Source organism: Aquarana catesbeiana, linkage group LG13 (assembly GCF_042186555.1).
Source record: "Aquarana catesbeiana isolate 2022-GZ linkage group LG13, ASM4218655v1, whole genome shotgun sequence".
Taxonomy (NCBI): Eukaryota; Metazoa; Chordata; class Amphibia; order Anura; family Ranidae; genus Aquarana; species Aquarana catesbeiana.
In genome coordinates, this window is record NC_133336.1 from 59,969,052 (window position 1) to 59,996,863 (window position 27,812).

Genomic DNA, 27,812 nt, shown 5'->3' on the forward strand with positions numbered 1-27,812 from the left:
TTGTTGTTTAATGTGCTGGTTTGTAAGCGCATGGTGTAGGGAACATCACTAAAGAAGGGGATATGAAGATTGAAACACACAATCAATGGGAATTATGCTAATCACCTAGGGTTTTTTTTTTTATAGATGTTATATTTAATATGGCTGTTAGTGGCCTCTTACACAATAGGGGGTAACACATGAAGGTATTTTAGGATTAATTGGATCACTTTAAATAAATTACTTAATAGAAGTGAGGAACTAGGCCATGATTGGCCAATAAATATAATTATGGGATAATTAACAATAACCACAGGGTATGTACGGGTGTCGTGGTTTTTTTTTTTTTTTTTTTTAAGCTTGTTTAATGTGTTGGTTTGTAGGTGGTGGGGGTGTCAATGTGGATTTGGATACACAGACAGATACGCACAAATATTGGGAACCTCATCAATCACAGGATATATTTGGTTGTCGAACATATGTTAGGGGAGGGAGGGGGTTGAGACAGGCAGCGGTTTTTTCATTCCCTTTTTTTTTTTTTTTTGGGAGGGGATAGGGTTAGTTGTAAGAGAACGATGTTACCAATTGGTCTCTTATTAATGTTTAATATGTTAATCCTGCGTAATTATTGTAAAATATGAATTTAAGGATGTTTAATTGTGAATTGTGAAAAGTATAACAGAAAATAAAAAAATTTTGATTATAAAAAAAAAATTTGGTTGCTCTCAGGCTGGTTGGCAAGTTGAGCTTGGATATTCTTTGGTTTTATTTGACATGCGTTTGCCCTTCCAGTGCTGTGAAGACCAGTTATAGGTGGGGGCAGTGACCTTTTTTGTATTGTTGATATATTGGTCAGGCAATGCACTGACACCTTTGCTGCCATTGTGCAATGTGCTGGGTGTTCAGTGTGTTCCTGCGCCTTTAAGGAGGGTTGGGCTCCCTCCAGTCATCTGCCCTTCATCTATCGATTAGAATACATGTGCTCCCAACTGTGGAGACTCTTTAAAGTTAGAGTTAGGGTCTGCAGGATACAGGGTGCCTTGCCGTGGCCTGCAGCTTACGCATGTATTTACAAATGTGTGCAACTAAACCCCTGTTTTTAACGCATACTGTTAGACAGGTTAATTTGGTTGGTCGCAGGCTGCTTGGTAAGTTGAGCTTGGATATTCTTTGGTTTTATTTGACACGTTTAATTTACTCCCTCCAGTGGAGAGCTTTTAAGGCATACAATGTTTTACATATATGGAAGAAAAGGGCATAGGTGGACTTTTTACAGTTCCTAGGCTTCTTCCCTTACCTTATCTTCGCTGCAGGATACTGCTGTAATAGACATATCCAAATTTCACCCATCACGGCGGGTTGCGTTAGTAAACCTTCAAAGACCGGGTCCCTATAATAGGGGTTCCACTCCTTTGGACCTGTATAGCACCCCTCAGGAGCAACTTTAGGTAATGTAGCAAGACCAAAAAGAGTCCTGGTTCCTGGGGTCCAGCCTTCAAAGAGAAGCGTTACAGGCAAAACCTTGTTCTTCTTTGCGAGGCCCGGGTACCATCCTGTGGCTTGGATGGATCTGGTCTATGGAGGAATTTAAATCCAGCATGGATCCCTCCTGGAGCTTCTCAGAGCACATCTTCACTCGTGACCAACACATTAGACACTGGTGAAAAAACTGATGTGCTCCTGGAAGGAGGAGGGGTTATATAGGGAGTGAACTTCCTGTATTGGGTATACCAGTGTCCATCACCTGAAGGTGGCCCATAACTCATTAAGTAATTACTTAAGGCTCTGTGTCCCATGATGTACGATAAAAAAAAAAAAAAAAATCTGACAGAGGTTTTAATCTTTTCTTACGCTATCCAAATCTAAAAAATGGACTATAGACACACAATCATTACAACATAATCTTTCATATTTGGGTTTACTTTTGCTCAAGCACTTATCCTATTCAAAATCATATTCTAATATCACGCTGAGAATGTTAATGTCTGTTGAACAATGGTTTCCTCCTGTTTCTATACAGTCTTACCAAACCTTTTTGGGCGCATTCTAAAACATCTTTTTTGGTTTTGCAAATCTTTTTTTTTTTTCTTTTTTTTTTTTTTTTTTACAGAAAATCAAATACTATTGAAAAAGAAAAGAAAAACAAGCTATGGTCAAAGCCTCATACATATGCATTATTTGGATGGGGTTATAGTGAATCTGTGAGGGCAAATAAGTGAAGTGCAACACTAAAGACTTGGCATTTAAGGTGCAGCCTTCAGAGTGCCAACCTAGCATCTCTACCTAATCAATGACCTGAAAATAGTATGCACAGATGTACAAAACCAGTGGCGGCCCGCTCATTATGCCCTAATATATGCGCCTGTCCCCTAATCCCCATGCTGGACGCATGGGATTCAATGTGGTCTTTTTTTTTTCTTGTTTTAGCATGATTAGAGCCTGAGGCTCTAATTGGCTTCAAAAAAGGGTGGGCTCACTTGTGTGACATTAGCAAATATTGGCTAATGTCTTCCTGCATCTCAACCCAGGAGTCTTAGGACTCTCGGCCAAGTGGGTCTCAGGACCCGCTGCCTGTTTGGCCGGGAGGAGAAGCAATGGCCCCGTCACCACCTAGTCATCGTCGTCCTCCCCACACCTCTACCGTTGCATAAGGTAAGGCCATGGATTGCCGCCTTCCAGATCGCTCAATCGAGCGCGGGCGGGTTGGGGTAGTGGGAGTGAATCGCCGCCTTTCTGATCGAGCAAGCCGGGGGGGGGGGGGGGTTGATTGGTGGAGTTTAGTGTGAGTGAGTGGGCCAGGTTTGTTCGCTGCCACCCCCCCAAAATATTGAGCACCAGCAAAACAGTCATTCTATGCATGTTTGTTCCAGGTCAACAGAGTTGGGAAACCTAGGATCAGAATGACCTGTCCTGGAGTGCTTGTATCTTTAAAAAGCCATGTTAACAAAGGAAGATCCCATTTTACTATGCTCACAAGCAGTACCAGGACAGGTTCATCTAGTGCTTAGAGCAAGCATGTGAAACTGCGCCCCCTCCACCACAGTTAATGCATGCCATCGAAGGGATTTACTATCGTGTATCTATTCTCTGCCCCCTTGCTCCGCTGTGCCAAAGGCAGCTACCCCTCCTGCCCACCCCTGCTCACAAGCTCTCTTTATAGTGACCTTGTTGTGAAAAATTAGTCAACCTTGGTTACCCACGAAAGAAGACTATAAAAGTATTACTGTCTTTGTGCAAACACTCAAATATCACATTCATGCTACAAAGTTCCTATAGAAACCAACACTTTTAAAAGTATTTATCTCCTGGTTCCCCAGCAGCTCTCTTTGGTTCCTGCCTCTGACCCCCTTATCACTGTAGGATACAGTAATGGTGTGGAGGTCAGCAGTGGAAACCAGTGAGCACTGCCATGGGACCCAGGAGATCGACACATTAAGTGCTGGTTTACACCAATGACAAGAACCTTGTGCAGGACAATGTCTGATAGCACACACATTGAGAACTGTAAGTTCTCCCACAGTCTCTTTGTGGGTATCAAACACACAAATATTTATTAGCTGCAAAGCCCTCAAAGCATGAAATTTCCCATGCATGATTGAACAACGTACTTCCCAAACTCTCCTTTCTCGTGATCAGGTAAAAACGCTGCACACGCACATGCCAATGTAACATGTATGGCAGGCTGTAGCTACCAGGTGTGGCTCTCCCAGCATAGAAAATCTTGAAAAGCATCCATAGCCCTGCACCTCATGTGAGGATACAGAGAACAGTCCATCACTGGGGCATAGGGGAGCGCCATCTGGTGGGGGAGCGGTGAATCTTGAAGGTAAAACTACTTTTTCTGTCCCCTAGACATAAATGAGCATTTAAGCTTTGCAGTGTGATGGCAGAACCACTCTAAGATTTTTACTTCTCCTGAAGCTGGGCTTTAAATTTCATTCAAGTGGTGACAGATTTCATTAAGACTAATTGGTAAAGGAAAATAGGCATACCTGGTATCTTGAAGTGCTCCAACTGTGTTCTGGAAAAAGAAAAGAAAAACATATTAAGGTTTGTTGCAAATTGAATGAATCGCCGTTGGCCTGTGTCTCCTACCTTACCCTCCATTTCAGTGCTGCAGCTTATTTTGACAATTCCCGGGAGTGTCAGATGCCTGTGTCCCCCTGCCACATGCTGCAGTTCCATCTTCTGACCCTTAAGTCACTACGGAACCACAGGCAACCGACACTCCCGATAGTGTCACATGCTGAAAACAGACTGGTTCACACTGGTGTAATGCGGGAAACCCTGCGCTTCAGTGCCGGGTTCCCGCATCGCATCTGAATCGCACACTGGTTCACACTGAGATCTGCGAACCGCTGGCGGTGTCTGTGTAAACTTAACGACAACCCCCAGATCAGATCTCAGCGTGAACTGTCAAATAGCGCAGGAATCGTATCGCATAGGTGTGGACACCCATATGATCCAATTCCAGTGCGGACCAAAAAAGGGTCCTGCACCATTTTGGTGCAAATGTGATGCGATTTCAGCCATACAGTTTGTACGGTTAAATTTGCAAAGCACAGACATCGCATGTGATCTGCACAGCAATGTGGTGCGAATCACATGTGATGTCTGATCGCAGAGTGAACCCAGCCTAAGGCTGCACTTCTGGAATGTAGGCGGTGAGTAGAAGACTTCTATTGCAGGGGCTTGTATTTGGGATTTTTTTTTTTTTTTTGACAGGGTTGCTTGCAATAGGTTAAAGCTGGTAGCAGATTTTTGTGCTGTGCATTTGACTTTTCTACAAGCAGATTGTTAACATATCACTCTGGAGACACTTTTTGCAGTAGGGATAGAGTAGGGATGGGTAGAAACTTTTCTAACTTTGTCCCCCATCTCCATACTACTGATCTCCTACAGTCTATTTTAGCCACTTCCCAGCTCTGGCTCTCAGCTGTGTGTTGAGAGGCAAAACCAGCTGCCAATTAGGCATCCAGGTGAATCCCTGCAATGTGGTTAGGATCCTTGCAGAGCCCGGAGCCTGTTGGCTGAATCTGGAAGACAGGAGAGCAAAAGTAAGTGCACGCCTGTGACCAGAACAGAAATATGGCCATACTTCTTTCAGGCTGCATTCACATTTGCTAAATACTTACCTGAGCCTGATCTCGATCCAGCGATGTGCACGGGAGCAGCTGCTCTCTCCCTCCTCATTGGCACAGCCAGTGAGGAGGGGGCAGGGCTGAGCTGTGCTCTGTCCATCTTCTAGACACACAGAGCTGGCACAGACAAGTGCCCCTTACCACAAGGGAGGGGCCAAGAGTGCCAGCGGGGGACCCAAAAAGAGGAGAATCTCAAAATGATTGCACAGAGCAGGAAAGGATAACATATTTGTTGTAAAAAAAAAAAAACACACAACAAACCCATGCCTTTACAATAACTTAAAGTATTAAAAAGACTAATATTTTCTAGAATATATTATATAGCTACTGGGTTTTTATCTCAATCTGTCAAATGTTGCTAAATTGTTACAGTGTTAGCAATCAGAAAATTACACAGAAAAAAAAAAAAAAAAAAAGGAGCATACCTCCCACTCATGAGTGGTGTTGTGTGATATAATCCAATAAATCACAGAGTGCATTACAGCAATTTATACTCAAAGACGTTCTGAGCTATGCAGAATCATGCGACTCTGCCTGTGCAAAATGTGCAAAGCGCCTAATTAGGGGATGCACGTTTGGCCGTGCAACAAACACATGCTGAAAAAATGCAGAACACTCCCATGCCCAAAAAAGATGCAGGAGCTTCTTTGGTGTGTTTGTCGCGCATCATATTGCAGCCCATTCGAGTGAATGGGCTGCCCTGTGCACGGAAACTAACTAAAATTGCACAAGACAAAAAAAAAAAAAAACAAAAAAAAAAAAAACAAAAAACAAAAACAAAACAAAACAAAAAAGAAAAAAAAAAAAACACACACAGGAGCGGATTCACAATCCTGCTGGGGGAGTGTGAATGGGGCCTTACACTGTGGTTGCCAATTAGAGTTACCAAAGTTAATTATTTTGGTTCACTATATTAATTTACACTGAGTTTGCACTGTCAAGGTGCGTTAGGGTGCCATGCAAAATAAATAGCATTGCAGATTGCGAGTTACAGTGTATGTGAAGCCAGCCTGTATGTCAAGTCTTTTAAATCTATTTAAGCCCAGGGCATTTATTTTTATGGTTTTCTATATGTACTAAACTTACCTGGCTGTCTGCAGCTGTCATAGAGTCAACCTCATCCAATGTACAATCATCCTGTAATAGCAGAGGGGGGGGATAAATACAGAGTCTTTACAGTAAGATGCAGATCAATATATAATAGCACCGGGATGATTATAGCAAAACTAAATTAAAGTGGAATTTCATTCTCCCAAACATTATTTTTAATCCTTATGCTACTAGCATTAGATTACATGTCTTTAGTAACTTCCTGGTTTCTTGCCTAGGCAAATTAGGTCATACATCCCAGGATTTTTGAGGAGGGGAGGAGGGGTTTCTCAGCTATGCACTCTCCTACATGCGTGCTTGAGGTAAGGGCAGATGGATTCTAGAAAGTAAATGCTATATGAATCATCTGCCCTTACTCAAGATGGCCATGGCTAGAAATGCTAGGGGGGGGCGTTTTTTTGAAGTGATTTCTCAGAAAAATAAGGCATAGAAACATGGATGGATGGATGGGGGTGTTTTCTTTGAATATTAAAAACAAATGAAATTGTGTTTTTGGTTTGTGGTGCTCAGATGCAGTGAAGTTCCACTTTAAGCAGAATTTTGTAGTCAGAATTGTTAGATACGTTATTGTGAAAACCTGATTGAAGTGTTTTTCATCCCCTATAAGGGCACTTTCACACTGGGGTGGGGAGGGGGAGGGGGTGGCGTTAGCAGTAATATATATAGCGGCACTTTTCGGCCCTGTTAGCGGCCGAATAAAGGGTTAATAGTGCCCACAAAGCACCGCTGCAAAGCTTTTCGGCAGTGGTGGCCATTGATTTCAATGGCAGGGAAGGTGGAGGAGCGCTGTATACACCGGTCCCGCACCGCCGGAAAGATGCTGCTTGCAGGATTTTTTCTAGCGTCCTGCAAGCGCACCGCCCCAGTGTGAAAGCCCTCGGGCTCTCACACTGGGGCTGCAGGAGAGGCGTTTTTCAGGCTCTTTACAGGCGCTATTTTTAGCCCAAAAGCGCCTGAAAAACGCCTCAGTGTGAAAGGGGGTCTAACATGCAACGAGGGACATGGCTATAAAAAAAACACACATATCAGGCCCCTCAAAATGTATTCATCTTAGTTGCTGATTTGCAGAAACCCTGACCCACTAAGGTGACGGCAGAAACTGACCAATAAGAATCCTGCTATTCAAGTATTCTCAGCACAGCAGTTATCAGTATCAAACCCTGAATACTAACACTTGGTTGCCACCTGCAGGCTGCAAAAGGCCCCTTTTCACACTGAGGCGCTTCTAAACTGCCAGTAAAACACTGAGCGCTTTTGTAGAGCTTTTCCATTCATGTCAATGGAGAGGGGCGTTTTTTTCACCGCCCTGCCAGCGCTCCGGTGTGAAAGCATTCATTGATTTTAATGGAAATAGGTTTTCGTGAGCTTTTCAGGCTTTTTTTAAAATTTTTTTTAGCGTGAAAGCGCCTGAAAAGCTCCTCAATATGAAAGGGGTCTAAATATGGAATATTTTTCTGCTCCAATTTCAAATGTGCCTGAATAAAAAGAAAAAAAAAAATTCAAAAATATTCTTTTGAACATAAAAAAAAAAATATCAGAAAAACCAAACACTCTTAAAGAAGAACTAAACCCTCCTATCCCTTTCAGCCAAGGAAGCTGCCATCTTAGCCTCTGTTTGATATATAACTGCCATGGTGCTGCACATGTGATCCGTTGTGACACCAGCCATTTGATGGTTTGACAGTTCAGTTGAGAGCACAAGCAAATGTGACAGCATTCTATGCATGCCGGGAATGTAACTAAATTAATGGGTTTAGTTCCCCTTTAAAGAGAATCTGTCACCTTTTCCATGTAGGGCCAAGTGACTGGTTCTTTTGCAAGATCAACCCACAGACTGATACCTTTGTTGCATTCTCCCACTGCTTTGATGGTATGTTGGACCCCATGGTACATACGCTGTCCTACCAAGTATGGAGGATAATTTGACCTCCTCCCTTTCCCCCAGAACATAGTGCTCAGGTAAGAGTCAAGAGTAAGAATTTCCAGACCAGAACGTGGTCACATGAGGAGGAATAAGTCAACCCTCTGTAACCTCCAACTGGGACCTTACAGTCTCCCGGCTCTAACAGAGAAACAAAGTGGTGGTGGAGCATAGAAGAAGGAAACATTACTGGGTGTGGAGTTTTTTTTTTTTTACAAGAGAACCTGTCTCATTGTCCCAAATCAACAAAGTGTCAGAGTCTATTTAGCTCTAAGTGACCTTAGTCTTTCAAAGTGCCAATAAGTATGATATATGGAACAGTCTCTGGCGATCAGTATCCTTGCCATTACCTTTTTGGTAAGATCATAACCTGCATTTGGTTTTGGTGACAAAATTACTCTCCACTTAACTCAGTTGTGCCAAACTTTCTGTATTGATTCTGATGCCCACCAGTAGCATATTATTTTATTTTAAAGAGAGAGGCTGCAGAAATCCAGTTGATGCAAAGAACTGTGCAAGAGTTGTTGAACTGGATCTACAAGCATGTCCCCAGCAGGAGTACCACTGGTAAGCTTTGGTTAAGCCTATATACAGTGCATCCGGAAAGTATTCACAGCGCTTCACTTTTTCCACATTTTGTTATGCTAGATCCTTATTTCAAAATGGATTAAATTAATTATTTTCAGCAAAACTCTATAAACAATACCCCATATTGACAACGCGAAAGAAATCTTTGCAAATATATTAAAAAAATAAATAAATAAAAAATCACATGTACAGAAGTATTCACAGCCTTTGCCATGACAGTCAAAATTGAGCCCAGGTTCATCCCGTTTTCACAGACCATCCTTGAGGTGTTTCTACAACTTGATTGGAGTCCACCTGTGGTAAATTTGGTTGATTGGACATGATTAGGAAAAGCACACACCTGTCCATATAAAGGTCCCACAGTCAACAGTGCATGTCAGAGCACAAACCAAGCCATGAAGTCCAAGAAATTGTCTGTAGACCTCCGAGACAGGATTTTATTAAGGCACAGATCTGAGGACGGGTACAAAAACATTTCTGCAGCATTGAAGGTCCCAATGAGCACAGTGGCCTCTATCATCCGTAAATGGAAGACCTTTGGAACCACCAGGACTCTTTCTAGAGTGGGATGCCCAGCCAAACTGAGCAATCAGGGGAGAAGGACCTTAGTCGGTGAGGTGATCAAGAACCCAATAGTCACTCTGACAGAGCTCCAGCGGTTCTCTGTGGAGAGAGAACAACCATCTCTGCAGCAGTACACCAATCAGGCCTGTATGGTAGAGTGGCCAGACGGAAGCAAGTCATGTCTGGAGGAAACCAGGCACCGCTCATCACCTGACCAATACCATCCCTACAGTGAAGCATGGTGGTGGCAGCATCGTGTTGTGGGGATGTTTTTCCAGCAGCAGGAACTGAGAAACTAGTCAGGATCAAGGGAAAGATGAATGCAGCAATGTACAAAGACATCCTTGATGAAAACCTGCTTCAGAGCATTCTGAACCTCAGACCGGGGCAAAGGTTTATCTTCCAACAGGACAACGACCCTAAGTAAACAACCAAGATAATGAAGGAGTGGATACGGGACAACTCTGTGAATGTCCTTGAGTGACCCAGCCAGAGCCTAGACTTGAACCTTATTGAACATCTCTGGAGAGATCTGAAAATGGCTGTGCACCGATGCTCCCCATCCAACCTGACTGAGCCTGAGAGGTCCTGCAAATAAGAATGGAAGAAACTGCCCAAAAATAGGTGTGCCAAGCATCATACTCAAAAAGACTTGAGGCTGCAATTGGTGCCAAAGGTGCTTCAACAAAGTATTGAGAAAAGACTGAATACTTATGTACATGGGATTTTTTTCGTTTTCTATTTTAATAAATTTGCAAAGATTTTAAATAAACTTCTTTCACGTTGTCATTATGGGGGTATTGTTTGTAGAATTTTGTGGAAAATAATGAACTGAATCCATTTTGGAAAAGGGCTGTAACAAAATGTGGAAAAAGTGAAGCGCTCTGAATACTTCCCAGATGCACTGTATAGAGGGTCAGAAGAGCTGTGCTAAATGTAAAGAAAAAGTAACACGACTTTTTCTCCTGATCACTTATTACTCACCAGAGCTCGCTGTACTGTTTTCAAGTCTCGTGAAACGTCTTTTAGGAGTTGCTTCATCTTGGTTGCAATGACATGTGTTCTCTCATCGGCCTCCACATAGACTCCTCCAACGTTACTCTCCAGCAAGCTACTGGACATGTCCTGAAGGGAATTGGCTTGAATTTGTCTTTCCTGCAGCTGCTCTTCCAGTTGCTAGTTAAAATATGCAGAAGCATCAATACAACTACCAAAAGATTTTTTTCAATAGCATGCAAAAATTCTGTTTACACAAAAAAAAATTCAGTAACCATTTAAAGTGACTATGTTGGCATTTAAAAAAAAAAAAAAAACACATTGCATTGAAGATCTAATCCAGCACACTTCCTGGTGTGTCGGATGCCTGGTCCCCTCCCCCCCCCCTTTGTGCTCGGTGTTTGTTCCTCTAGGTCACTGCAATGACCTACAGTCACACAGGGGCTGGTGAAGGAAACCAAAGGGCATAGTGGGTGGATACCAAAATCTGACACACCTGAAGTGTCAAAAAATAAACCTACTTATGGAAGCTTGGATCTTTAACACAGAAGAGTTTGGATTTCCAGGCAGTGGTACAGGAGCCTTACTTTTATTGCTTTCTTTGCAGGGATGGCTTTATATCTATCTTTCTCCTCGGCATAGTTGTTCCAGGTTAAAAACTTTGTAGACCATGTGATCCCTATACCAAAACTGATTTATTACAATAGGAGACTTACCATTAGTTGCCTTTGGTACTCCAGCAGTGCATGTGGATCTCCCTTATGATCTGCCACCCGGTATTTCAATCTACGAGATTCTGCCTCAGTCAACCACAGTAATAGTTGGTGGCTTGTCTCATGGAATTCCTGAAAAAAAAAATAGTAATCAAAATAAAATTGACCAGACTGCAAAAAGCCTTTTAAAAGGCAGCTAAGCCAAGCTCTCTGGTCATTCTAAAACGACCACAACAGACAACGGATGCAAAAAAGGTCAGGTGCCAACTACTCCAGCTTTCTAAGCATGTATGCAAAGTTGTGCTTTAAGAGTGACTCTTATTTGCGATAAAAGGAAAAAAAAAAAAAAAAAGGTACACCAAGATTACACATATTCTAATTTCTTAGCATATGTTTTTTATTTCATAGGCTTACATTGAGATTTATCAATTATCAATAAAATAAAATTATAGGGGAAAGGAGAAAGCAAGGGCCAGAGAGGGTGGCTAAGGGGCATCTCCTGACGTAGAAAAGTATAATGTGAAAGAAAGCTATTCTGTATTGTAGGTACATGTTGCTCAGATTTATCTTGTAGGGTAAAAGTAAGCTGCTTCTTTTTGTTTTTTAAGGCGTTCACCCATGCAAACCATTGTACAACATAGGTGGGGGTACCGCTATGTCAACACATAAGGGACACAAGTTCTAGCAGCAGTTAAAAGATTGTTAAAGAGTGATTTATGGTTTATGTTTTCTGGATAAAGTCGAAAAGGGTCACTGTGCAATGAAAAAAAAAAAGGAAACCTAATGTCTAATTTATATAACTCAGCAGCTGGGCACTAAAAGGTTAATTCACAAACCCCTTAACTAAAAAAACAAAATGTGAGGTGCTATGAGTGAGACTAATTAATCTTAAGGCAACAACATACTTTGACCCAACAAGCCTTGCAATAAAGGAAATTACAATTCCCATATGTTAAAACATGTCCATATATAAGAAATCATCCACACAAAGAGTGTGCAGCATTAAAGGCTAGACTACCCAAGCAGTTCACTTAGAAACATTTGTTTCTACTTGGTGCGTGATAAAACACACACACACACACACCATCCACAACAAAGTACCAACAGTCTTTACGAGTAGTTGGTGAAAAGAACCAGAAATCCAATGTTGAGTGATAATGATAAAGCCAGAAAGTTAATCCCTCTTCAACACAACACGTGTCAAAAAAAACACAAGCATACCAATTCACCCCTCCATAGACCTCCCATCATAAGAGGTCTAATAGGCGCCTGATGTAGATCCTGTGGCTCCCGAACAATCTGCACCTTCAATCGGTCATCTGGTGTTTTCCCCTGGAGTCTGAAGACACCGTTTCTTCCTCTCCTCTGGCTGGATCAATAGGAGAAAAAGACAAGAGCCTTCTGGAACACTGTCACACATAATCGACTCTGACGTCAAAGCCAATGATGTGTGACAATGTTCCAGAAAGCTATTTTACCTTATTTTCACCTGTTGATCCAGCCAGAAGAGAGGAGGAGGAAGCGTCTATGGGCTCAAGGTGGGAAAAAACAAAAAACAGATGACCAATTGAAGGTGCAAAGCCTTCGGGAGCCATAGAGCCTAGGTTCTACATCAGGCACCCATTAGACCGCTTATGATGGGAGGTCTATGGGGGGGTGAACTCATGCTTGTCCATTTTTGACACGTGGTGTGTGGATTAACTTTCTGGCTTTATCAATAACACTCAACATTGGATTTCTATTTTTTTCACCAACTACTGGGAAAGACTGTTGGGATGTTGTTTATTGTGTTTGTGTGTTTTAGCACGCATCAAGTAGAAAAGTTTCTAAGTGAATTGCTTGGGTAGCCTCACCTTTAATGCTGCACATTCTTTGTGGGGATGATTTCTTCTATATGCACATTTTAACATATGGGAATTGTAATTTTCTTTATTGCAAGGCACGTTGTTACACAGTATTGCCTTAAGATCAGGTAGTCTCACTTATAGTGCTGCACATGTTTTTTTTTGTTTTCTGAATAGAGGCATCAGGTTTAAGAGGAGAGCAGCCAGATTGTCAAAAGAGAGATATCTGTAAGTTTTATTCGAAAGAATCTATAAGGATTATTTGAAAGACCTGCTGCCAAAAACGGAGTAAGGTAGAACAGTTCCAGAATATGTGCAAGTCTGTTCCTCCGTGAACCCTGCATCTCCAGCACAGATTGATTTGTTTGCGGAAAAAGTTTAGCAAGGACAGTTGGGGTCCTATACTAGTGTGTCAAGACCTTGTAGGTAGTTTCTTGGTATTTACCACAGATCACAGCTTTTTCCCCATTTGGAAAGGTAGGGGGGTGTGTTGTCAGGACTGGATTTCTAATAGAAGTTGGTGGGACATAGAAAAGGTTTTCTGAACTACACCTTTGCCTTGGCAACGTTCTTCAAATGGCGTAAGTGGTCTTTGAGAGGAAATTGTTTAAGCAGTATGTGGAGGAAGTGAGTAAGCTGTTGGGTTCTCCACATTCCCGGAGGTTTGCTATTAATCAAGATTCACCAACCAGGACAGGCATGTACTGTAGAGAAGGGAAACGCAATGTAAGCCTACATACTTCCTGTTTCCAAAGTTTTAATGCAAGCTATTTTCATGGATTTTGTCTGTTTGTGTGTAAACAGTTATCTAAAACGTACACCTGCCTTTTCACAGAAATATGCACAAAATGACGTGTATAATATTAAATCAGTTAATCAGCAATTCCATGCAACTCTCTAGTAAAAACAGGGACAGTGATAAAATAAAAATAAAAGTGAGTTTTTATTTATCCCCTGCAGAATAAGCTTACACACCTCTATATGGGTTCATTAGGAGCACTTCCCAAAGCATGTGTTCAGCATCCCCTCCCTCTATTCCCTCCATCACCAATCACATACAGACTTCCAAGGCAGGTTTAAACTTGATTGGAGGCTGTGAGATGCCTCTTAGTACTTTTTTTTCAGGTCAGGCTGTGTGTGATAGGCAGTAAGTAGAGTTCGAGCATCACCAGCAGGTACGTTCCAGGGTCAAACTACAGACAAAAAAGGCTGGGGTGCACTAAAGAAATATCTGAATTAAAAATTGAACTACTTATCGGGTATGCGCATCTAGGTTTATTTCAGTGTTGGGTGGACGTTTAAAAGGAGTAACACCACCTTGTCTAGAACAATGCCACCATTTATAAAAAGTGCATGAGGCCTTCTCATGTGGACCTCCCAGCCAGTTTTGCAGCTGGAACGTAGCAGAACCTCCACCTCTGGCTCTCACCCTCCTCTCCCGTTCCCACTTGTAAACACAGAAGCCTTCTGTATTTACAAGGGACAGCTTTGCTTTCAGCGGCTTTTGGATATAACAGATCCCTCACAGTGGGGCCAGCTCTCCAGAAAGTGAGCCAGAACAATCTCCCTGCAAGGCATGGCAGAGCCGCCTACACAGGGAGATATAACAGAGCCAAATACATGGGTAGTATAGAGAGCCACTTAAACAGGGCTGTACTAGACCTGCCCACATAGGGAGATACTGTCAGATGGGGGTTGGGTTGGCGTTCCACCCCTGAACTCTGCACGTAATGCAGCTCTAAGCCCTGCACTCTATATGTAGCGCACCCCTGGACTCCGCACTCTATACACAGAGCACACCTGAGCCACGTAGCGTATTCCTGAACTTTGCATAGGGCTCCCCTGAACCTTGCACGCAACGCACTCCTGAACTCTGCACTCCGTATGTAGTATACTCCTGAACTTTGCACTGTGTGCATAGGGCTCCCTTGGACCCTGCACTCTGGACGTAACTCACTTCTGAACTCTGTACATAGTGTAATCCTGAACCCTGCACTCTGTACATAGCGCACCCTAGATACAATTATCCCTTTGAGAGAAAACATACTGCTGATGTGTCTTGTGATGAAAGAGTTTGTCACCCCTGTTCTAGGAAGTATAAGGAACATCGGGCTAAGGCCTGGTTCACATATGTGCGGCCGCGGTTCCCTGCATTGGTTCCGGTGTGTCCCTGTTCACCGGTTCAGGTGTGTATCAGGTCCAAATTTTTGCCTGAATTCGCACTTGAGCTGGACCCAAAGATGTACAGGATCCTTTCGGAATGCGGACCACAGCCGCCACGGATATGTGTGAACCGGCTCCATTGCGTGCCAGGCACACTCGCATGTCATGCGAATTGGATGTGGGGAAACCACTGAAGTTTTGATTTAGCTCTTTACACTTGCGGTTGTGATGAGCTTCTGTACTGGAGGCTGTGCGCCATAGCTGCCAAGATGCTGGGGTTGATTTACAAAAACTGGAGTGAGCAAAATCTGGTGCAGCTCTGAATAGAAAACAATCAGCTTCCAGGTTTTATTGTCAAAGCTTAACTAAACAAGCTGAAGTTGCAAGCGGACTGGCTACCATGCAGAGCGGCACCAGATTTTGCACTTTCCAGTTTTACACACACACACACCAGTATATTAAGAATGTGTTTGCCTCAACAGTTCCACTTTGCCCTACCTCACACTGGTTAAGATCATTCTGTAAACTCTCCCTCCACTTGTCTCTCTTATGACATGCTTGGTCCCAACGGGAGTTCACGTCATGTAGTCTACTCAGAAGACTTCCACTCTCCACATCATCTGCCTGCTGGAACTCTTTACTGCTCAGGTTTGCGGAAAGAACCAGAGGTTTATAATTATCAAATACCTTCAAAGTATCCTAAAAGAAAAAAAGAAACAGCAATAAATGCCTTGAAATGTTGACTATTGTCCATTATATTCAGCCTGTAATTGTACTTTCTTATACTTGATTTTTGTTAGTTAAAGCTGGTTTTCCAGGCAGTCATAAATCACACCAATTAATGCATCTTCTTATACATAATACATCATCAAAAGTGCTGTTGAAATGCAACAATTTTAAGTCTAAATTTGAATTGCTATTGGCCTCTTGCAATCCCCTATACATCAGACTGAGAGGTAACTAGTTGTGCCGCATACAAATATGGTGGCAATAAACATAATGATAGGAAGGGAGAGCAAAGTGAGCAGAGGGATTACCATGTCATTATGTGACCGCCTTTTCACAGTTTAGTTAGCAGGCTGGTGGCGAGAGGACGCCACAGTATTTCTTACAATCGGTGTCACTCTCCTATACCTGTTGTGTAAATCAAAGCTATGGATATGTGGAATTACAATTTTTATAGTGGTAAAACAGTTGTATTATATTTATGTTATGTTTTTATGTTTTAGCTGCTCGCCTGGAGTTCAGCTTTCACTTTTGTTGCACATATTCACTTTGCTGTGCCCTGCACAAAACACTGCAAGTTGTGAATCCCAGCCATGCACACTACAGCTAACAGAAGCCTTGAGAGAAGCAGTGCATCATGGAGATCTGCCAACATTACAGAACATTTAAAAAAAATAAATCAGAATGAATCTAAAGTAATAACAGTAAGGTAAACTAAAAACAAAGTATGTCCCAAAATTAAATTTATTTTCTTGTTTCTTTTGCTTACAGGTAGTTGTTATCTCCTAAATGTTCATATTTCCAATGCATAATTAAATTATTTTTAAAACAAAACACATGGTATGTCAGTCATCCATGATGAATAAAAAAAAAAAAAATAGGATTTTTATAACAGCTTACCTATAAAATCCTTTTCTTTGAAGTACATCACGGGACACAGAGCCATAGTAGTTACTATGTGAGTTATAGGCCACCTTCAGGTGATGGACACTGGCACGCCCTAAGACAAAAAGTTCACTCCCTATATAACCCCTCCCACTGCTGGGAGTACCTCAGTTTTGTAGCAGAGCAATAAACATGTATACCAAGAAGGGAGGGACCTCTGTGTCCCGTGATGTACTTCAAAGAAAAGGATTTTACAGGTAAGCTGTTATAAAAATCCTATTTTCTTATCGTACATCATGGGACACAGAGCCACAGTAATTACTATGTGGGATGTCCCATAGCAATGCCAACTGAAGGGAGGGAGACAACAAAAGTAGGGCACCAAGAGACTAGAGGACTTATATTGAAGATAGTATACCGCGCCCAAAAGCGAAATCCTCATGACTTTTTACATCTACTTGATAGAATCTGGTAAATGTATGGACTGAAGACCAAGTTGCGGCCTTGCAGATGTGAGCCATGGAGGCTTGGTGATGCACTGCCCAAGAGGCACTAACAGCCCTGGTGGAGTGCGCTTTAATATGAAAAGGAGGAATTTTCTTCTTTAAATCATAAGCTTGAACAATCACTTGACAAAGCCATTTAGAAATAGTAGATTTTGACTCTGCCTGAGCTCTTTTTGGACCGTTTGGCAACACAAACAAAACATCTGTTTTACGAATCTGAGCAGTCACTTTCAAATAGACCTTGACCACTCTCACCACATCAAGAGAATGTAGTGACCTCTCTTCCACAGAACGGGGTTCTGGAAAAAATGAAGGCAGAACAATATCCTGGTTTAAATGAAAACCTGACGTTACCTACAACATTATTCTTGTGAATAATCAAATATGGCTCCTTACAAGAAAGAGCAGCCAATTCTGATACTCTTCTTGCAGAAGATATGGCAACCAAGAAAACTATTTTCCTTGTCAAGAGGACTAAGGGAATATCTCGTATTGGCTCAAAAGGCTGTTTTTGTAATGCCGACAGAACTAAATTTAAGTCCCAAGGGTGCAAGTGGTCGTTGAAAAAACACTGATAAGGCCGACACCTGGCCTTTGATAGTACTCAATGCCAGCTTCATTTCTAACCCCATCTGTAGGAATTCAAGGATCCTACCTATGACATATTTCCTGGGGTGTCAACCCCTGGATTCACAACAGGAAACATATGCCTTACAGACTCTATAGTATATGACTCTGGAGGCCGGCTTCCTAGCATTAACCAATGTAGAAACTACTGAAGCTGACAGCCCACGGTCTTTCAGAATGTGGGTCTCAATAGCCAAACCTTTAAATTTAGCGTTTCTAAGGTAGGATGGAATACCGGACCTTGCGAGAGAGGGTCTGGCCACAGTGGTAAGGTCCAAGGGTCCCCTACCACCATCTTTATGACCTCGGCAAACAAAGATCTCCTGGGCCACAAGAATCACCTCCTTCCCTTCTTGCTTGATCCTGCGAAGAAGGCACAGAAGCAGCAGAACAGGAGGGAATGCATAGATCAGTGAAAACTGATCCCATGGAAAAACCAAGGCATCTGTTCCGTATGCCAAGTAGTCCGGCTGCCAATTCTCTATTCCTGGAATGAAAATTGCTGATAGGCAAGGACTGTTGTTTTCTGCCCAAGAATATGATTCACCTTTCTCTGGGCCGCACGACTTCTCGTGCCCCCTTGATGATTGATATAGGCCACTGCTGTGGCATTGTCAGATTGGAGCCTGACGGGACAATTCCGTAGTCTGAGCGTCCAGGCCTCTAGAGTCAGGCATACTGCCCGAATCTCTAGAATATTGATGGGCAAGGTCCTCTCTGATTTGGACCATTTCCCTTGGACAGACACTTCTTCTGCTCCCCAGCCCAGAAGGCTGGCATCTGTTACCACCTTCCAGGTGACTGGTAAAAAGGATTTTCCTTTTTGGAGATTCCTGGATATCAACCACCAATTGAGGTTCTGACGCACTTCGGGGGATAAACGCATTGGGAAGTCTAGAGCTTGGACCTTCTTGTTCCAAGTTGACAGGATACTGTTTTGCAGCAGTCTTGAATGAAACTGCGCATAAGAAAACAGCCTCGAAAGAAGCCACCATCTTTCCCAATAACTTCATGCAAAGTCCAATAGAAGGATTCATCTTCGTTTGGACCAACTGAATCAGTTCGTTTATGGAATCGATCCTTTCCTGGGGCAAAAACACCTTCTTCTGAACTGTATCTATGATTAGCCCCAAGTACTGCAATCTCCTTGATGGTTTTAAGGAGGATTTCTCTAGGTTGAGAATCCAACCTAGGGATTCCAGGTAACTGACTGCGGTGACCAAAGTTTGGTTTAAGCGGGCTACCGACTGATCTATCAAGAGTAGATCGTCTAAGTAGGCTAGTATCGTTATACCTTGAAACCTTAACCTGGCTAAAGGAGGAGCCAGGACCTTTGTAAATACTCGAGGTGTAGTAGCTAGACCGAAAGACAGGGCTTCAAACTGAAAATGAAGATTTTTACCTCAAAGTGTAGAAATTTCTGGTGAGCGGGGAAAATTGGCACATGGAGATAAGCATCCTTGATGTCGATTGACACCAGAAATTCTCCCCCTTGTAGGATGGAGACTACTGATCGGATTGACTATGCGAAAGGGACGGATATTCAAAAACTGGTTTAGATCTTTGAGATCTAAAATGGGTCTGACATCCCCCTTTGGTTTTGGAACCGTGAAAAGGTTTGAATAAAACCCCAATCCTTGCTCTTCCAAGGGGACCACCGATATCACTCTTTGAGACAAGAGATGATCCAAAGCTAGAAAAAGAGACTTCTTTTTCACTGGATCTCTGGGAATGTTTGATCTGAGAAAACGAGGAGACAGGAACTCTCGGAACTCTAGTTTGTAACCTAGAGAAATTGAGGAAGCCAACCATCTGTCTTGACATTTTTCCTGCCAGACCCTTGAAAACTGTAGAAGCCTCCCCCCCACTCAAGCGAGCGGGGGCGCCCCTTCACAAGGAGGCTTTGGTATTTTGTTTTGTGGGTTTCCTCGCCCAGGTCCTCCTTTGGCCCTGGGACTGACCCTGAGGTTTACCCTCCTGAACCTGACAGTGGAGGCAGTCGTGACTGCCTGGAGGCTGATGCCCCTGGCACTGGAGAAGAAGCACGTTTAAAAGAAAAATGCTTAAACTTCTTCTTAACTGGTAAAAGGGAACTTTTCCCATTAGAAATTCTTTGGATATACTTATCCAGATGGTCTCCAAATAACCGTTCACCATGAAATGGGTAACTGGCCAAGAGCTTTTTGCATGGCGCTTTGGCTGACCAATTTTTCAACCATAGGATTCTACGCACATGTATCAGCCCTAGCATGAGCCGTGAGGCCTGGAGAATAGAATCTTTCATAGCGTCTACTGTAAAACACAACACTTCTGATATCCCGACCAAATCCTGGGCTTGATGATCAGGAATAACCTTGAGCACCTCTATAAACAGGTCCTTGAAGGACTGACATACACTGATCGCATTTCTTATAGAATTCTTCCTTCATAGGATAAAGTATTGACAACTTTTTCGGAGGAAAAAACGGTTTATCTGGGTACTCCCACTCAGAATACATAAGCTTTTTTAGCCATGAATGGATAGGAAAAGCATGAACAGATTGGGGAGGCTTTAGTGAACCCAAACCAGAAATGGGCTCATCGACTGACTGCATTATTGGCAGTAAAAATGTGGCGTGGACCAGATCATTGAAAGACTGTACCAACAACCTTTCCTGTGAACCTGATACTTCCGTATTAGGTTCTTCAGAAGAGAAGACATCAGCCTCTTCCTGGTGCCTTGAGAGAAATTCGTCATCTCTCTCCATTGTTCCTCAGCATGAGGGTCCTGAGCAACAGACGGGGACCTGCTACGCTTAGTTCCACTCTGGGATGCGATTAAAGCATCAAATGGTTGAAGAAAAAAACTCCTTAGTAATATACACAGGGGCTGCAGTGTTAAGAGCAGCTGCAACACTTGCCCCTCCTGATGGCTCACTCTGACCAGCTATATTACCCTCAGGGGAGGATCCCATCCTTTTTTAGATGGTTCTAGGCTTCTGTGTGACTATAGTCTTTCTAGAGCCCTTTTTTGGAGATATTTTTTACCCCCTCTTCCAACCATAGCCCTATGCACAAAGCAGAGGTACTACCAGAAGGAATGCATACACTGCTTGAGCAATAGTCCAGCTCTGCTGCTGCTATTAATGCTCAGCCTGATGCAGTAGTAAATGTGTCAAAAGGAATGCCTGTGTCACCAAACCTCTTACATGCCACCTTTGCTCTTGTGTCCCTCCGCAGCTTGCAACAGCAACAGTGGTGCCTTTTAAAACACCCCTTCCCGCGCTGGACGTTGGAGGACGCCAACGCAGCGCTAAGCCTTGCCCCCTGTTGTCTACGGCCCTTACTCTTTCCTTTAAAGAAGAGCTTTTCCAGATCCTACAGGATCATAGAGAGAAAGAGAGGAAGACGTGCTGAAGGGGGGGCTTAGAGGCCACCGAGCGGCGTGCAGTTCGCGTCTTTTTTTTTTTTTCTTTAAGTGCTCCTTCCTCGAGAAGAAGGGAAGAAAAAACAGCACAGGGGGGCGTCTGGTGGGGAGGAAAACACCCTCCCCCCAGACTTACCAGAGGCCTGCTGGCGGCCGGAGGAAGAAAACGGCTGTTTCCTGGACACATTGTGAGCTCTCTGAAAAGCATGACACAGTAAGTGCTCTATACAGCCCCCAGTGGTGACACATAGGCATGACAACATTTACAAAATTAAAGGAGACATTCATAAGAAAATTTTGAAAATTTCTTAGAAAACTCCACTTACCTTTCCCGCCGCAGGGTTTTCTGTGGTAACCAACAGACCCAATCTTCACCCTTCACGGTGGGTTCCGTTAAACCTTCAGGAGCTGGGGATCCTTGGGGAAACCAACAATCCTGGACCTGTATTAGCACCACCGCCAGTAAAACTTTATGGCCTTAATACCAAAAGGCTCTAAAAAGAGAAGCGTTACAGGCAAGACCTCGTTTCTTCGGATACGAGGCCCAGGTACCATTCAATTCAGACAAAAAGACACTTTGAATGGATCCGGCTGCATGGCTAGCCCCAGCAAGGATTGCTCCAGTGGAGCTCAGCACAGCACATCTTTACTCGTCACCAACACCTTAGACACTGACGAAAAAACTGAGGTACTCCCAGTAGTGGGAGGGGTTATATAGGGAGTGCCCTTTTTGTCTTAGGGCGTGCCAGTGTCCATCACCTGAAGGTGGCCTATAACCCACATAGTAACTACTATGGCTCTGTGTCCCATGATGTACGATAAGAAATGGGCCACATAACTGAGGTTAAGCAACAAAAATCATCACACAAATTTGTACTGGCCACAATAAATCTCTAAACTATAAGGTCAGAAGTCAACACTCCAAATGATGGAGTTCTTGAATTTTAAGAGACAGAGGCTGTTCACTTTTCAAGGCAATTTTCCCCAGAGCTTAGTGAGTATGGCAACTGGATAATGGAGATCAACAGAGCTTGACCTCATTCATCAAGCTTGGAGAAAATTACCCTGCAAATAAGCAGTCTATTTGTGTTTTAAAAAAAAAAAAATCAACTCCCAAGGGGTTCCAATGAAGTGTACGGTAAACACCACAGTTTACAAAAACATTTTGGACTATTGGTTGGAAGCACACTTGAGTGTAACCATAATGCTGATGTGCCCCGCAATGAAATGGAGTTTGACACCCCTAACTTACACAGTGAGCCGCACTGCACAGCTTCTCCAAACTTCTCCAAACTTCTAGTTATTTATGGGAGCTCACTTCCCACTTCACAAGCACAATGCAGTAGGATGTGAACTACAAATTGACCACTTACAGTCCACGTGTTTCTGTTTTGCCTATAGTATAGTATATACAGTATCTCACAAAAGTGAGTACACCCCTCACATTTTTGTAAATATTTTAATATATCTTTTCATGTGACAACACTGAAAAAATGACACTTTGCTACAATGTAAAGTAGCGAGTGTACAGCTTATATAACAGTGTAAATGTGCTGTCCTCTCAAAATAAAACACAGCCATTAATGTTTAAACCTCTGACAACAAAAGTGAGTACACCCCTAAGTGAAAATGTCCAAAATGGGCCCAATTAGCCATTTTCCCTCCCCGGTGTCGTTTGACTCAGTGTTATAAGGTCTCAGGTGTGAATAGGGAGCAGGTGTGTTAAATTTGGTGTTATTACTCTCACTCTCTCATACTGGTCAGATTGCCAAGACCCTGAAACAAAGCTGCAGCACGGTGGCCAAGACCATACAGCGGTTTAACCGGACAGGTTCCACTCAGAACAGGCCTCGCCATGGTCGACCTAAGAAGTTAAGTGCACGTGCTCAGCGTCATATCCAGAGGTTGTCTTTGGGAAATAGACGTATGAGTGCTGCCAGCATTGCTGCATAGGCTGAAGGGGTGGGGGGGGGTCAGCCTATCAGTGCTCAGACCATACGCCACACAGTGCATCAAATTGGTCTGCATGGCTGTCGTCCCAGAAGGAAGCCTCTTCTAAAGATGATGCACAAGAAAGCCTGCAAACAGTTTGCTTAAGACAAGCAGACTAAGGACATGGATTACTGGAACCATGTCCTGTGGTCTGATGAGACCAAGATTTACTTATTTGGTTCAGATGGTGTCAAGCGTTTGTGGCGGAAACCAGGTGAGGAGTACAAAGACAAGTGTGTCTTGCCTACAGTCAAGCATGGTGGTGGGAGTGTCATGGTCTGGGGCTGGGGCTGCATGAGTGCTGTCGGCACTGGGGAACTACAGCTCACTGAGGGAACCATGAATGCCAACATGTACTGTCACATACTGAAGCAGAGCATGATCCCCTCCCTTCGGAGACTAGGCCGCAGGGCAGTATTCCAACATAACAAACCCAAACACACCTCCAAGACATCCACTGCCTTGCTAAAGAAGCTGAGGGTAAAGATGATGGACTGGCCAAGTATGTTTCCAGACCTAAACCCTATTGAGCATCTGTGGGGCATCCTCAAACAGAAGGTGGAGGAACGCAAGGTCTCTAACATCCACCAGCTCCGTGATGTCATCATGGAGGAGTGGAAGAGGACTCCAGTGGCAACTTGTGATGCTCTGGTGAACTCCATGCCCAAGAGGGTTAGGGCAGTTCTGGAAAATAATGGCGGCCACACAAAATATTGACACTTTGGGCCCAATTTGGACATTTTTACTTAGGGGTGTACTCACTTTTGTGAGAAACTGTATATTTGACATTTATGGGGAGAGCTTGCAAGCTCTACGCAGATAGTGGATGCAGATAGAGGGTGCAGATTTTGAATATAGTGAGGTGTTTTCATAATGTAAAATTTGTATTCTCGTCGCTTGGATCATTGGATCGCACGGAATCTCATGGGCGTTTGATAGTCTTATCATTTTTACTGGTTTTAAATGAACTGCAAAGTTGCTATGCCACCATCTGTGTATACTGTATTTATCCCTTACATCACAAGCTCAATATTGTAACCTTTTAGCTTTACAATAATTTATTGACTCAGCTCAAGTTTATTACTCAGCTTACATACCTTAAACTGCTTCACTTTCTGCTCCAGTTCTTGGATGGACGTGGCTGGCTTAATTTTTCCAGCACTGTCAAGCTCGGCTTCGGTCTGCTCAAGCCACAGAGAGATATCATCTAAATCAGAATTCAATTTCTGCCACTGCTGTAAATTCTGCTTTGCACTTAGCTCATTGCTTAAGCTCTGAGCCTGAATAATCTCCCAGCGTTCAATAACACCTGCAGAAACAAAAAAAAAAATTATTATAAAACAAGCCGTTCCAACTAAGAGCAAGATGTCCTGCTGTCTATGCAGGGAACATAAAAGCAAGTTATTTACAATATAATGGTAGCGCAAAGGACTAAGATTTAAACACTATATTGTCTCCTAGCAGAGTAACATGCATTTATATTTGATTTGGGTATTAAAGGGCCATTAAACAAATAGAAGCAGGTTGTTTAAATGTTATGTTAAGAAATTTACATTTCTGGGAGTTAGAAGAGCTGAACATATTCAAAAAGGGAATGAAATGACCGTGCACATGTGTAGAAGTCCAACTCTATAAAGACATGGTTTGATGTAGGAACTGAAGTGGACTGGAAAGAACCCTACTGAAAACCTCTGGGATGTATTGGAATGCTGATTGTGATCCAGGTCAATATCTAAATAGAAGCTGACCTCCTCACAGTACTTGATCTTATGATGGGTGCTCAAAACGGATGTCGAGGCTGTTGTCATGCCAAAACGAAATCCAAAGATGCAAAACCACCAGTAGGGATTGACCGATTATCGTTGCGGTCGATATTTACTTTTTTTTTAGAAGTATCGGTAAAAAAAACTGACCGAATCACCGATATTGCTTTAAGGTGTTTTTACCGGGGTGATGCTCTTTAGGTAATAACAACCGATGTGGCTCAGCAGGCGCTCAGCTGTTATTACAAGCAGCGGGAGGGGACACTCTCTGCCCCCCGCCCACGTCTTCCACCCCTTGCCCGTCCCACCAGGAGGTCCGAGCATCCAGCCGGCACGTCCGCCGGCTGGCCGAAGACTCGAACAAAGCCGATGCTTCGTTCGGGTCTCGGATCTAGTAATCTGGAAGCCATGTCATGACATCATGTCCTGGATTACTGGCATCTTAAAGGCGCCTGTTTTAAAAAAAATTTAAAAAAAGTATTCAAAAATGCTGATCTTGACGTTTTGAATACTTTGAAGTGCAGAGGAGGGGTTTGGGGTCTTATAGACCCCTGGATCTCTCCATAAAGTGTACGTCTCACATGCCTATTACTGTCACAAGGGATGTTTACATTCCTTGTGACAGCAGTAACAGTGATAAAAAACAAAGCAATTTAAAATGAAAGTGTAAAAAAATACATTTTAAATGTACAAAATATCGGCAACAAATATCAGCTATTGGCAGGAGAGGTGGCCAAAATATTGGTATCGTATTGGCACCAAAAAAACAATAATCGGTCGATCCCTAGTCACCAGCACTCCTAATAGGTGTGATTCATTTTTTTTTTGTGAAGTCAGTGTCACATAAGGAATAAAAAACTGATGTTTTGGGTCCATTCATGGTATCTTTCTCAAGGCAACATAGTGACCATATTGCATTGAAAAAGGGACTCTGCTCGGCCCCAAAATATTGGTTTCTTATGCCTTATGTGGTGCTGTCTTCACAAACACATGAAACATCTATTTGGAGTGATGGCGATTTTACATTAGGTCTTCTCATCCAATATTAGTATGTGACCTCTTTTGGCCAAATGGACACAAATCCTCACAAACACTGCAAAATCCTGTGGAAAAACCTCCCAGAAGGATGGAGGCAGTCACAGCTCCAAAAAGGAGGCCAACTCCCTGTTACTGTCCATGATTTTGTAATGGCTGTCCAAAAAGATATATGTGTGTGATGGTCAGGTATCTACAAACGTCTGAGGATATAGTGAATCTCCTTCTCTGTACAGGTGTGAACACTTTTTACAAGGATGTCTGAACATTCTCAGCAGGGCTTTCACACACACACACAATTTGTGTTTTAAGTTTGGTGGCCCTAAAGCATAGTGCAAATGCTCTGTACCAAATGTTTGGCCTTCTATTATGGAACGGACTATCCCTGTTGCCCATGGTGGTCATATTCTCCTTTGTTTCTAGTGCTTTATGGAAAAGTGAAAAGAAGCTGGATGGTGGGGCTACCAACAACAAGAACGTCTCCATTTGGGTTTTGTTTGCGGTTCCCTGCAAGTTATTGCACAAGATCCAAGAGAACTCCAGGCAGATGTTAAATACACAAATAATGCAGCTTTGTATTAGTTAAAGCATACAGTCTAAGCAAAAAAAAAAAAAATATGCAGTAAATTTCTGCACTACATGTGCATTTCACATCCAGTTTTTATCCTACACCTATAAGACTTCTGAATGGGCAATGTAAAAACTTGATTTGGTATCTGCCTCTGGCAATCTCTAGTACAGCAGCACTCAGAATAGATGAGGGAGAAGCAGCTCAAGGCCCCATCAGTTGTGCTGCACTAGTTGTTCTGACAGTAGAATGACAAAGATGAGCTCAATTGTCTACTGCTTCTCCTTTTATGGTCTAATCAGAGACTGGGGACACGCCCGGTGTTACTCAACTGCAGCAGGGAAAATTCTGTGCAAGTCACAGAACTGGATGGATAGAAATGCAAATCCTTTGTCAGATATAACAGCTCCCTTACATGCATTTGTGTTTTTGTCAATTTATGGATTCGGCTTTTTGGATTGTAGATTCATGCTATTTTACTTAAGTTTTGATGTTAGATTTTGAATTTACTATTTTTTCGTTTTGTATTTTAGCACATTAAGCAAATCTGTCAGATCAGTGTGTTACAGGTTTACTAACCGACGACTCAGGGAGGTATAAAAATAGACTCCAATAAGTGGATAATGAAGGAATCAGCATCCCAAGATGTGTAATTGGATGAACGACTTAAAAACAAAAAAAAAAAACAAAACACAAAATGTACGCAGTTAAAAGCGAAATTTTAGTGGGACTTAGATAGAGATTAGCACCATCAAACTTGCTCAGGGGTGGCCAGACCTCTTAAAGTGCAGAACTGAAGTTCTGCTGTAAGAAACAGCAAGCAAGCAGGTTTTTAATGCAGAAGAGATCTGTACGGTCTATTCTGCAATAAAAAGCTCCTACCTGCCTACATGCCATGTTTCTCCGGCACCGTAAATGGAGCTGTGCATGTGTAGCTCAGCTTATAGTGCCAGGCTGGTTTCTGAATGCTGGGATGACTAGCTCATGTGCATGGCCAATGAAGAGCCCTGAAGAGTGGCCGGCAAGGGATCGTTGGACAGGTTAGTAGTCATCCCTTAGTTCCACTTTAAAGGGAGTCTATAAAGGATGGAGACTGCCATTGCTGAGGAGCTAGTCTGCACAATTATTCACTGATTTTTTTTAATCACTCAACAGGTGTGCAGATGAGATGTTCTGACTTCACTGGCTGCTTACTCGTCTGTTTCTTCAGAAAACAGAGAGGCCACAAACAGACAGGCAACTAACATTTTCACAAGGATATCAGCGATGGCATCCTCTACACATC

At 42.9% G+C, this 27,812-nt stretch overlaps 1 protein-coding gene across 6 annotated transcripts in view; it reads right to left on the reverse strand.

The window, feature by feature from the left end:
- The window catches only part of SYNE2 (spectrin repeat containing nuclear envelope protein 2), a 582,128-nt gene that overhangs the window by 12,101 nt on the left and 542,215 nt on the right, over positions 1-27,812 (reverse strand). For all 6 annotated transcript variants that reach the window (XM_073609718.1, XM_073609721.1, XM_073609720.1 and 3 more), the window contains 6 exons: positions 24,259-24,470; positions 15,518-15,718; positions 11,016-11,144; positions 10,288-10,479; positions 6,207-6,257; positions 3,972-4,000 (listed from right to left, as the gene is read on the reverse strand). In XM_073609718.1, the coding sequence (XP_073465819.1) occupies positions 3,972-4,000; positions 6,207-6,257; positions 10,288-10,479; positions 11,016-11,144; positions 15,518-15,718; positions 24,259-24,470 (814 nt within the window). The remainder of the gene's footprint in view (positions 1-3,971; positions 4,001-6,206; positions 6,258-10,287; positions 10,480-11,015; positions 11,145-15,517; positions 15,719-24,258; positions 24,471-27,812) is intronic.